Source organism: Motacilla alba, chromosome 2 (assembly GCF_015832195.1).
Source record: "Motacilla alba alba isolate MOTALB_02 chromosome 2, Motacilla_alba_V1.0_pri, whole genome shotgun sequence".
Classification (NCBI taxonomy): Eukaryota; Metazoa; Chordata; class Aves; order Passeriformes; family Motacillidae; genus Motacilla; species Motacilla alba.
Genome location: NC_052017.1, coordinates 8,733,897 through 8,746,177, shown reverse-complemented (window position 1 = coordinate 8,746,177; position 12,281 = coordinate 8,733,897). Strand labels below are relative to the sequence as shown.

The 12,281-nt window shown below is 38.1% G+C and overlaps 1 protein-coding gene across 1 annotated transcript in view; it reads left to right on the top strand.

The window, feature by feature from the left end:
- Nucleotides 1–12,281, top strand: part of PTPRN2 (protein tyrosine phosphatase receptor type N2) — a 633,980-nt gene that overhangs the window by 605,401 nt on the left and 16,298 nt on the right. The window contains exons 20-21 of the mRNA XM_038127342.1: nucleotides 1,132–1,185; nucleotides 3,205–3,269. Coding sequence (XP_037983270.1) covers nucleotides 1,132–1,185; nucleotides 3,205–3,269 — 119 coding nt within the window. The remainder of the gene's footprint in view (nucleotides 1–1,131; nucleotides 1,186–3,204; nucleotides 3,270–12,281) is intronic.

The window sequence follows — 12,281 nt, the reverse complement described above, 5'->3', positions numbered from 1 at the left end:
AACATCACACCACTGTTAAATTTCGGCAGCTCCCTTTAGTTTAGTTATCAGGATCCTGTGTAGCTCACTGAGCTGGGGACTGTTAGAGCACCCCTTGGAAGCTGCCCTATGAAATTATTTTATAGGAGACCTTCTAGCTCCAGTAAACTCAAACAACTCATCAAATAATTTGAATGAAAGGTTTTGATTTCTTGAAGCAATGCTTTCCCATTTTAGCCTTTATTCATCTTGCCTTGTTAACATATGTGTGCATATTTTATGGATTTTTGGCCTGTAACGTTCTTGACATGCAAAATATATCCTAGAGCGAAAGAGAGGGCTGGGGATTTTAGTGTTTGTAAGGCAATTTAAATAGATTTAAACCAATTTTGTTGTCTCTATTCTTAGACTGAGTATCTTGGTTTGCTTCAGCACTAGTGAATTCCTACATTGAGTTTACACATCAGCTGACCTGTTCTGTGATTGTACTTTTATTGATTGATTTCACATATATTCTCTTGCCACTGAAAATGTTTAACCAGGAAGCTGTCGAAGACAACAATGTGTAAATATTAAATATATAACACTTTTGCAATAGAACTAAAGCAGTAGAACCAAAGCTTACTGATGGGTTTAGTTGTTTTTACTATGATAAGATTACATTTTAGAATTTTTAAGGAGAATTTCAGGAGATTTGGCATTTGCCTTTCTGGGGAAAAGTGGTGTTACAGATCAGCACACATTGTACAAAGTGTAGTGGAATAGCCTTTTTTAATTTTGTATTCAGCTTGATGACCCTTGATATTTCCTTGAGCAAGCTCATGAACTCAAAGTTTGCCTCAAAATCAAGGCATCTCAAGATAACCTTAGTTTTGGAGCTAAGAAATGAACCATTTGAGAAAATAGCTCATTTGTTTTGCCCAGACAACAGTAATAATGGAATGTTTTCTGGGATTTCTTGGACAGCAAACCAGAATCAAACTTTAAAGAAGATTATCTACCTAATTGCTTGTTATACTAGGAAACTATCAACCTGAGTATTCCTTCAAAGACAGTAATATTTGCATTTTCTTATTGCTTATTTTTTGACACTTGGCAAAAGAAACAGTATATAATATGCTTAATTAATTTCTTGTGTCTGTTTTATTTCAGAAAAGTAAACAAGTGCTACAGGGGTCGCTCTTGTCCAGTAGTTGTTCATTGCAGGCAAGTACAATTTCTAAAATAGCTTTAGAGAGATCTATATGTCTAAGATTTTAATATAGATATAAATAAAGTGGGCCAATTAAAGCTTTTCATGAATCACTAAACAGTGAGGTAGGCTAAAAGTTTTAAGTATAACTCAATTGAGTTTTAATGCTATTTAATACTTAGGATGTGTTTTCATCATAAAATTATCCTTCCCTATAATTTTTTAGATGTTGAGCCATGACTTAACAACATATGGCCACGCTTTCTAGTATAAGTAGCACTTCAATTTCATACATCTCCTTCAAAATTACAGATGTTCTTTGCATGCCCTCCCAATTTAGTCTGCTTTATTTTATTAACACTCAATTAAGTTTTATTTCTTCTTACACTGGTTTTTAGTGATCAGGGTAAGAAGAGGGCAATGTCAGGGAGTGGAAACCTGCCCAGAGACTGAGTAATTCTTTAAGCACAGATTATTTTTAGGCCTGACAATGTGATAGATGCACGTGAAAGCTGTCAGGCTTTTCAGTGGAAAAGTTTACCATAATACCATTAATGTTGGGTTTTGCCATTGGGGGTTCTGACTTATTTATCAAAAATATCCTTGTCGATAATGAAGACAGAAAAAGAGCCCTGCTAAGAGGCAGGATGTTTGCCGTGTGGCACTCCACTTTGGATGGGAGTGAGGAGGGAAGGGACGTGTTTCTCACGTGTGGCTCAGCTGAGTGAGGATGCAAGGAGCTGAATGCTCCAGAGGGGGCTGGTCTGCATTGCCTTCAGGAAAAATGAGAAAAGAAGGATCTGATGCAGTGAAGTGCCTTCAAATTTCTTGCTATTTCCTTACTGTGATGGATGGAAATATCTACCATGGGCTCAGGAGTTTTTGTTTTTCATTGGGCCTGATTGCTGTCTTGTCTCTCATTATTCAGCTTAACTAATAAGATTGTGTCTTTGTTCCCTTCATAGACAGAGAAAAAAAAATTATTACTGCTAGCTCCTTTTCTCTAAACAGTGATCTAGTAACTGAAAGAAAAAAAATCTCTTTCTACAGAAATTAAGTTTCATAGCCTGACTGTAAACAGAATGCAATAACGTGCTTCATGCTGTTCTATTATTTTTTCTTTCATTAATTCTTTTACACAAATTGAGCTATCAATAAAAATAATGGCTTAATTAATAAAACTACATTCCAGCCTAATGGGTCACACACGCACCTTTGTAAAAATTTTGGGGAGGGAAAGAAAAAAAGCTTTTACTTAAAGTCTTAATTATGTTTGCTAACAGCAGCTCTAAAAGAGCATCACACTGGCAATTACACGATGCTCTCTGAAAGGGACACAAGCTGCATTCAGATTAGGGAGCTTTGCCCCTCCTGAGGCTTGGTCTCACATCTCTGAGGAAGGGCTGTGGATACACAAAAGTTAAAGCTATTTCTTAAAATTACAAGGTAATATTTCTTTCTGGTCATTGTTTCTAGGGAAGAATTAAAGGGAAAGGTACAGAGAAAAAAACAAGCCACTCATATGTAGTGAAGAAAGATAGCAGTCCTCAGTAATTAAATACTTTTTCTTGAGCAGATCTCTGCATTCCCTCTGACCACTGCACTCAAATGCAATCTGCAGCATTTTTGACTGTTCTAGATAATGTTCTAGTCAAACTTAACTCTTGAGTTCTTCATCTCATATATAAGTGACTGTAAGGTCATTATATGTACATTTTTTTATAGAAATGGTATCCTAGTTTAGGGTTTTCCACTGTTGTTTAAAATGTTTCTCTTGCATAAACACAACTTGGCTTAAAAAATCAAAACAAAGCCCTGTTATCCATGCAGGGTAGTAGTTAATCTTCCACAACCAGCTTGTGTATTCAGTGCAAGCTTTCTGTCCTCTCTCAGTACCCTCCTTTAACCCCTCATTCTCTCCTCTCCCACCGTGTGTAACACTGTAACATTAAGGGCAGGTACCTTCATGTTGAGTCTAGATGCACACTGATAGGCTTTATTTTTTCTTTTTCTTTTTCTTTTTCTGTTGGCAGCGATGGTGCGGGAAGAAGTGGAACCTACATTCTAATTGACATGGTTCTCAATAAAATGGCCAAAGGTGAGAATCGAAAGGCTTGTTACTTCCTCAGTACTGAAATATGTGCTTGTGTTGCCATGACAACAGTGGGGGAGCAATATTCACAGAAAATCTGAGAATAAATTAGAGGCAAACTGTACTCTTTCCTGAATGTTCTGTGGTTTTATTTTCATACCAAACACAAATGCTTTGTGAATGAGAGGTGTGTTTGTGCTGCTGAGAAGTATTTGAATTTTTAAATTTATCATTTAAGATAGTTATTACATTTTTTAGATGCCTTGGGGCTGTACAACCCTGATTTAGTGGTTACAGGAGCTAGGTCCTAGGCTGTGTCATGACTGCTGCCCATGTGGGTGTTACCTGCCCCACCATGACAGTCAGATGTGATTATTTTCCTTTTTGGAGCTGCCCATTGCCACCAAAGCGTGTAGAAGTGGTGGTGCCAGACAGAGCCTTGTGCCTGGCACAGATTTGTTTCATGCTAGAAAAAAGACTGTAGTGAACAGGACAGAGGACTGAAAATCTCCATTGCCAGTTCTGGCACTATCTGTTCAATATTGAACAATGTATTTAACTTCTCTGTTTCTTAGAAGTCTCATCTGTGATATGTAATTTTATGATGTGGAAAATAATCTGTCAACTAAACTTGTTTGTTAAAATGAACAGTCTATAGATTCTCTAGAGATTGGGACCATTCCATTTTGTTTTCTTGATTGGTAAATTGTTCATGGTGGGAAGTACTTGAGATACTCAGAAATAATCTTTGTGTGAACTGAACAAATTTTTGATGCTGATACTGTCTTCAGAAGGAAGGAGGGTGAGAGTGAGCATGTAAACCTGACCAAATAAACAAAAAGAAATTTGCCTTTATTGATTCTTAACCTGAGTTCTTACGCTGCATCTGGCATTATGCACACACTGTGTATTTAATGAAAAAGGATTAGGTGTAAAAACATACTAATTTATAGAGAGAAACGATATTTAGTTCTTTGAATTCTAATCACTTTACAGCATTTGTTTAATATCTTCTAACACAGACATATTTTTATATGTAGTTTAAAAATACTCTCCATGCTTTGCAGTCATCTGCTGTTGCATCCTGAATATTCCTGTCCTCTGGGACATGGTGGTATCCGGTCCCTTTAGAAAGAAGATTTTCGCTTTTCTTTTTTTTCTCTCCAGATTTTGTTAACATGTCTCATCAAACATGGACTGAATTTTCTGCCCGCAAGCATCATGTGGAACTTGCCACTGATGCTAAAAGAGGTTGTATGTTTGCCTTCTCCTTTGCGCTGTACTGAAAATAAATTTTTCAGTGGGATGAGATTAGTTTTTCATGCTCGTTGGCAAATAGGTTTTTGCTCTGTGGAGGAATATGGAGATATTTCCAATGCTTGTTACTTGCCACGTGACTACCTAGACTTTAAAAATAGAAGCAATGGTACATCGTAAAATTAATGCGGACCTTTGTTAAGTGTTTGTTCACTCATTTCGGCTATCAGCAGTGAGAAGCCATAATGAAAACTAGATTTAAAGTATATGCAATTTATTGGCATATAGAAGTAAATGAGGAGTATTTTCTAGCTCGAGGCTTTCAGCCACTTAAGGGAGGGTTGACTTTGTTGTAAAAGCACTGAAGAATGCCATTTATTGACTCCATTGTACCATGTAATGTCAAATTCCATTTTAAGTGTGGGCTTAGCGCTGCACAATGCCAGACAAGTCATGTGAAACTGGCCAGAGAAAGGCGTCACAGGGCTTTCTGGAGATCGGTCACCCCCATTTTGTTCTTGACCTGCTCCCCTCTGCCCGTGGGGGTGTGCGACGCGAAATCCCCTGACCTGGTGCTTTGGCTGGAGTTTAAATGAAAGATCAAAGGGCAGAGCGGGCATCTCAGCCCTGCTGAGGTGGGCCTTTCCCAGGCTGTCACACTGTGCGGCCGCCAAAGGTTTTGTTCGGGCGGGAGCCGCGGCCCAGCCTGTGCGGCCGGGGCCCTCTTTGTCTGGCCTGAGAAGCTGGAGGCCCAGGTTGAGGATCCAATGTTCATCAAATGATCAAAGGCCTGAAGCCCTGGACATGAAATCTTTCTTTCCATTTCCTTTTCTTAGAGAATGAATTGCACGAGTGGCAAAGAATGCCCTTTCCAAAGCTTTTATGTGTAGTGCGAGGGCTAACTTCAGAGTCCTTCAGCGCTGAACATAAAAATGTAAGTGCACTTTCAATCTGGGCCCAGCTGCAGGGCCAGCATCGAGGAACCCTTCTTTCAAAAAGGCTTTTAAGGATTAAGGCCTTCAGTCTTTCAAAAAAAAAAAAAAAAAAAAAAGGCAAAAAAAACCCAACCAAAAAAAACCACCACGGACTTTTAAGAATAAACTTAGAATAATTTGAGTTTCTTGTTCCATGGTCTGGTTTATTAGAAAGTAGACAATAATGCATTTTTAAATCAAAGTAAATAGAGGAGTACTTAGTTTCAGCAGTGGGAAAGTAGAAAGCAATCAATAAATACCTTGGCTCTTTAGTGGGGTCTTTAATAGGTTGGGCAAAGGAGCTCCTTTTTCATGTAATGATTTACTTCCCTGCATTCTCTTGGACAGTTAACTGTAAATGCCTTTGTCATTTACAATTTCTTCTACTGCTCATTGAATTAGTGCTAACACTTAGTCTATTAAACGCGTTATAAATTCATATCTTCTACTACCCTGCTGTTGCCAACCCTCATATTATTTTAGATGCTGAAAACCACCAACAAGGGACCTGTTCCTAAAACCTAAAGCAGGGGAAAAGAAATCAAGTTGGGGAGGTTTTTGTGTTTGACATCTGCCACATCAATTTGACGGCCCCAGCCCCTTTGAGGAAGGGAATTTTGAGGAATTAAGATTTAAAGAAGCAAAGCATCTCAGCTCAGGACACTTGCAGGACAGTAAAAGTTGGTAACAAGGGCAGAAATGCTCCCATGGTGTACTTGGGGGGGGGTAAATTGAGCTGGTGGAAGGATGTGCAGGAGCTCACAGGGGCATTGGGACAGATTTGCTGTTGGGGGTGGTTCTTCATAAATTTCACTGTCCTCGGTACAGTAAATGCAACAAGTGCATCTGTGCACTTATTCCTAACATCCACATGAAACAATCTGGAATAGGCAGACAGCACCAGTGTCTATCCTGTGCTATCATTCCTGTGTCATGTCAGCTGGAAGTTTCAATGCAAAGTAGATCCTTTTGTTTCATTGTTCCAATAGCTAATGTAGCTATTTACCATGTAGTTTGTTACTATAATTTTTTGTCTTCCTAGCTTCATATGCTGTTGCCTAGAAAGTTTGGACAAGTTGATCCTTGAGGTCCCATTCCAACCTGGTGTTCTGTGGTTCTGTGATGTGCAGAGACCATGATCCTGTATCCATCAAGGCAATAAGAAAAATGAAACAGTGTCGAATCTGGCCTTACAGTAACATATTTTAATACTATTTAACATGTTTCAACTATGGTACCTATTAACTGTGATAACTATTTGTACATGGGTGGTAAAGTTTTAAGACAGTTACCAAATCACCTCTCATTTCAGTGACAGCCATCTTAGGACAAGCTTTAGTTTTGAGTTAAAAGCTGAGAAGTGATTTTGTTCAGCCCATGTGCATTTTCATGATTTAAATAAATACAGAAAAAGATAATGGATTGTTTTTGTAGATAACAGTGCTTGCTGGATTTTTCATAGGAACTGTTTCTCTGAGGCTGATTTCTGCTGAAAATTTCAACATTCCTGATGTATTTACAAGTTTTATCCTTTGTGACTAGGGAAGATAAGATGATATAGAATTACTCTACTTGATATTTCTTCCTCACTTCATACTCACAGTAATGCTGAGCTGATCAGATTTTTTTCTTTTTGTGTGATCTAGAGAAAAGTTGAGAATTTTCTCATTTCATGTCTTTCCTGCAGGCTTATTGTAGTGACTAAAAGTGTGATATATTGCAAGACATTTTTATTGAGTGTTTTTGGCACACACACACACACACACACAAAAAAAAAAAAAAAAAAAAAAAAAAAAAGGAGAGATTATGAGTCTTCCCACTTTCATTTTTCTGAACTGTGAGGCTTGGATAGTGTAGATAATAGTTTGATTTTTAGATATTCATACAGCCAGCAGCTGCTTAGGGTTTGCTGACCATCCATTTTCTTGTGTTTGAACTAGCTGAGACGAGATGAGTCAAAGGGAAGGCAAATATGAATTTTAAAATCCTTTTAAAGTATTGATTTCCAAATTCTAAAACCCGGCAAAAAAGATTCGATTTAGCAAAGCCGAACCAACGGTTTATTCTCTTGCATTCAAAAGCTTAGATTATAATTGATGAGCACACACACTCTGGCCAGGGCTGGCTCTGGAGGTTATCTCCCCAAGTCCTTTCCTTGCCCCTGCTACCCTATTGTCTGAGGGTCTTGTGAGTCAGCTCCTGAGCAGATGCAGTTTATACCGTGACATTTTAAGGCAAAACAAAAGATTCCTTAATTCTCCTCCTGACTCATCATGATCAAATGATTTGGGCTAATCTGAACCCTTGCTGAGGTTTTGCTTATCTGCTGTTCGGATTTAACAATCATAATGAAGTTGTGGGGTTAGCTCCTCTCTGAAAGGATTTTATGAAAGGAAATGCTTGCCCATACTCATGTTAAAATGGATTCAATCTGCTTATTTTTGAGTCCTTATGCAAAGTCTGAGAAAATTCTATTGTTCTGTTGTTCTGATACAAGTCTAGAGCTGACTATTTCTGACATGCTTTTGGTGAATGAGGGAGTATTTCCTCAGCCCAGCATCAAACTTCTCCCATGAAAACAAAATTTAACGTACTGTTTTCCTTCAGAGGTTGAGAGAATATATAGTGTAAATGGGAGATTTCTTTTTTTCTGTTTTTTTTTTAATAAGGTAATAATTGTTAGAGGGTCAAAAAGTGGGATTAGAAATAGGTGGTACTCTGGAAAAAAATTTACAGCAGAAAAATTCAGGACTTAAATATGTAAATGTCTTCAGGGTATAAGTTTGAATTAATTACATGGCTGGTCTTTGAGATTTGCGTGAGACAGATTATTATCTCTAGGAACACAGAAGAAAAAATTCAGAGCCAAAAAATTTGGGTTTGTTTTGTTTACTGTTGTGCTGTCCACACAGTCCTGAACTACCTCAGTTCTCAGCAGCAGTAATGCCAGCCATGTAAATGTGAAATGCTGCTGTTTCAATTTCCAAAGGAAGTTGCTCGTGTCCATGTAAATATATCGTATGTTATAAGGCTGGTTTTTCCAATGAGCTGCATTTATGTATTGTAACTTTTATGTAATGAGTTACCCTGGAAACACAATTAGGCAAATAATGCTCGCTCTTGCAGCCTTTCCCAGCAGATAATTAATCACTATGAGAGCTGGGCCCCCAGCTACATGCACAAGTGTATAGGGAATGTATAGGGTAGTTTTTCATGGTCCAGCCTGAGGTGCTCAGCAAACACTATTTCGAAAAAGCTGTTTAAAATAGTGTTTATTTCCTTTGAAAAACACATTTGGACATCTGATGCTTTAAAGCTTTTTGCGTGTTATTGCCTGTATGGTGTCATCGATTAATAGTTCATAAAAGGAAGATGAAAATATAGCATGTTCTACAAGCTTCTGTTCTGAAATGAATTAGTGACCATGGGGAAGGTGTTCTTGGTTGATGTTTCCCACTGTATGTATGGATGTATGGTCTGCATTTTTTGGTGGTTTACTTTACAGAATATAAAGATTTCAAGCAAAAAGCTATATATATATATATATATATATATATATATATATATATATATAATTTGTTGGTCAGGGATTACCCTAAAAGAGCCATATTTCTTGAGTTGCTATTCTGAGGATTTTATTGGAAATTACTTGGGAGTAGGAAAGTATGGTAGAAAGCAATCCTAATTATCCAGGGTTAGGGCAAATGAATTGTGAAGAAAGACTGATCAGGCCTGGGAGAGGGAGCACGAAGGGGGGTCCCCATAGAGCGCTGGAAGATCCTGAAAGAAATGTATTGATGTCAGTAAGCAGCTTGAGATAGTGACTAATTTGAAAACAAGAGGTCATTGACTGAAACTAAGGAGGAGACAAGCAGATAAGGAATTTGTGCGGCGTTTTTCCCACCATGGGTAGGTTAGGATATGGAAAAGTGAAAAAGCTGGGTCATGGAAGTACTGTGGGGCTACTTTGAAAGCAGCTGGGCACATGTTTGTAAAAGGAAGTTTATATACAGAGAGTAAAACCATTTCTCTTTCCGTAGCTAATCTCATGCAGCAGAGTGTTCAATTGACCAGTGGTGGTCTTCTGGCTGTAAAGGGTACAGTTTGGTAGCTAAAGTGTAGCTATTCCACAGTTTCTAAAGCTGGACCAGTTTAGTCACTTTTAAGGGCAAACGCTGTTTAAAGAGTTGAATCCGTAACAGTTGCATCTTTTATTCAGGTCACTCCATGTAATGTCTTGTGACAGCTTTACCACCTACGTGCAACATAAAATGAAACTAATGTAAAATGTAGTTCTTACAATTTAATAGATTTATGTAGGCGAGCTACTTCTGTGTCTCCTGGAAAGAAAATGCATATTTTCCAAAGGGGACTTCAAGATTTTTTTAAGGCCAAGTGAGACATGTTTTCATAAATGTCATTTTTGCAATAAGCATCTTAACTTTGTTCGTGTTTGATTCATCGCGTGGAGATCAAATGCCTTTCAGGTAATGTACCAAGAGTTTCTGGAAGAGATACTAAAAGCAGCAAATTGTGTAAAACTCCATGGGAACTGGTCCTGGGGAATATCTATTAGCAGGAAGTAACAGCACATTCACAATACTTGCTCTGTATGTGCTTTGTGTATGTGTGTGTGTCTGCACATGCACATGTAAGTTGAATTTAGATGCATGCACTTGTGTTTTCTACAGTGACAATAGGTGATTATGGGATATTTTACCCCATATGGAATAAAACTCATTAGCATCCATTTCTATAGCAGTTCTTATGTAGTAATTTAGACATATTCATTTTACTTTTAACTTCTGGGGAGGATGGAGGAAATCTAATTGTAAAAGAGAAACAATTCCTATCATGTATGGAATGTGATGTGACAATTCTCACACACAGTGGAAGTGAGGAAGGATTGGTCCTCAAATTAGCATTCATTTGCATTCAGTCACAATGAGTGATTTCTGCATGTTTTTTTCTGCATTGACAAAGGATATTAACTTACAAACTGACAGGTCAGCAGTGAATTTCTATCCCTGCAACGCTGTTAAAATCAGTGTAAAACTTAGAAGCATTATTTTCCTGTATCATTTTTTAAAATATTAGATTGTGCCTATGTCTTCCATCTGCAGTGTCACCTTACTTTGGATTGTGTACTGACAAAGCCATATCACATTTCTACATTTATTACATGTAGTCTTCAAGTATTAATACAAAATGTGTAAACAGTAACACATTATGTAATGCATATATGTAATGTATACTCTGTGTGTGCATGACTGTCACAATAATTTTAATTACTTCACTTTTATTACTTTAAGCACTCCCTTCTCCACTTACATGCTTGCTTTGCCCATTGGGTACTTTTGTTGAAGTTGTTTTGGTTTGGTTTTCCTTTTAATAAAGGTAATGAAATTTTAATTTGGGTTCTTAGGTGCGTAGGAATATTTTGTCTGAAATTACAGACAGTTCACTGACTCAGGCATAGGCTGGGTCCATCCCTAACTACACACACATGTACAAAGATTTTGTTCATCTCAAAGAGTGAATAAGCTTATAATGAAAATGCCAACCTGAATACATTAATCTTTTTTGTTATCTTTAAAAGTGTACCCCTCACTAGGATTTTGCTGATGCTTTTCTCTTTCCATGAAAAGCGTCAAATGATCCTCCTGACCAAGAGCAGAGCTACAGCAGACATCTGGATAACTACAAATGAAAATTGCTTTTATTTTTGTAGTTTCTAGCTGATGGTCAGGCCCCTTCTTTATCTCTAATGCTTACAAGCGTTTTTTATTTAGTGGGCACTTAGACAATGCAAGTTGAAGGAAGAAAATACTCTTGTTTCTTTGCAGCAGAGCACTTTACAAACAGCGGTTACTCATAGGACACATTTTTCACTTCCATGGCCTTCACTACACTGTACTGCTGGTTTATCTTTTCATTGTGGTTCCATGTTGCCTTTCTTCTGTCATTTCCCTCAAAAATCACCAAATGTGGAGGTAAGGGAAATAGGGAAGGCTACAGAGACAAAGCACAGATCTCAAACACCGTGAGCTTTAGCAGGTTCTAGCATTTGTGAATCCATAAGTGAAGAGCATAAACTCAGCTATTTTCAGCCCAAGTTTATTCCAGCTAACTTTAGGCACATAAAACATCTAGTGTTAAGCATCTCACCTAACCTAGTTGTCTGGGTCTCCTCAGTCATCAAGGAGAACGATACACACCTCTGGAGGATAATTCTCAGGCAAATGAATTGCCCATCAGAGCTTACCCTCTCTCTCTTAGCTGTTGAGAGAGGAGATGACTAACTCCAATTCCAACTTCAAGGATGGCTGGAGTAGATGAGATGAGGTTGGGCCTTTGAGACTAAGCTAGTTAGTAAATATTACCGGTTTGCTATTAAAACTAATGGTCAGTGAAGAAGTGGTTTTACACTCCCCCTAGTTATGACCCTTTTCTCTTTAATCAGATTGAGTTTGCCCCTCATATGGTGTGATTAAATGTTTTGCTGCAACATTAAGTACTCAATGGGGCAAACACTTGCTGGGGCAGCTACATGAGCCTTCCTTTAGAAGCTCTCAGTGGGAAGCTGGAGGCATGTAGGGCTTCAGGAGATTTGCAAATCTACAGCATATCTGTGCTATGTCCAGCTACGTCAGACATTGCAAACAGCGTGGCTGTGGCAGTTTAATAGTCCATGAGTGCTGATTTACCCTCCTAACACCCCAGAGAGCCCACTTCTCTCTCTATACACTATGGCAGACAGAAATGTAGATGGGTGTGTTTGTGTATT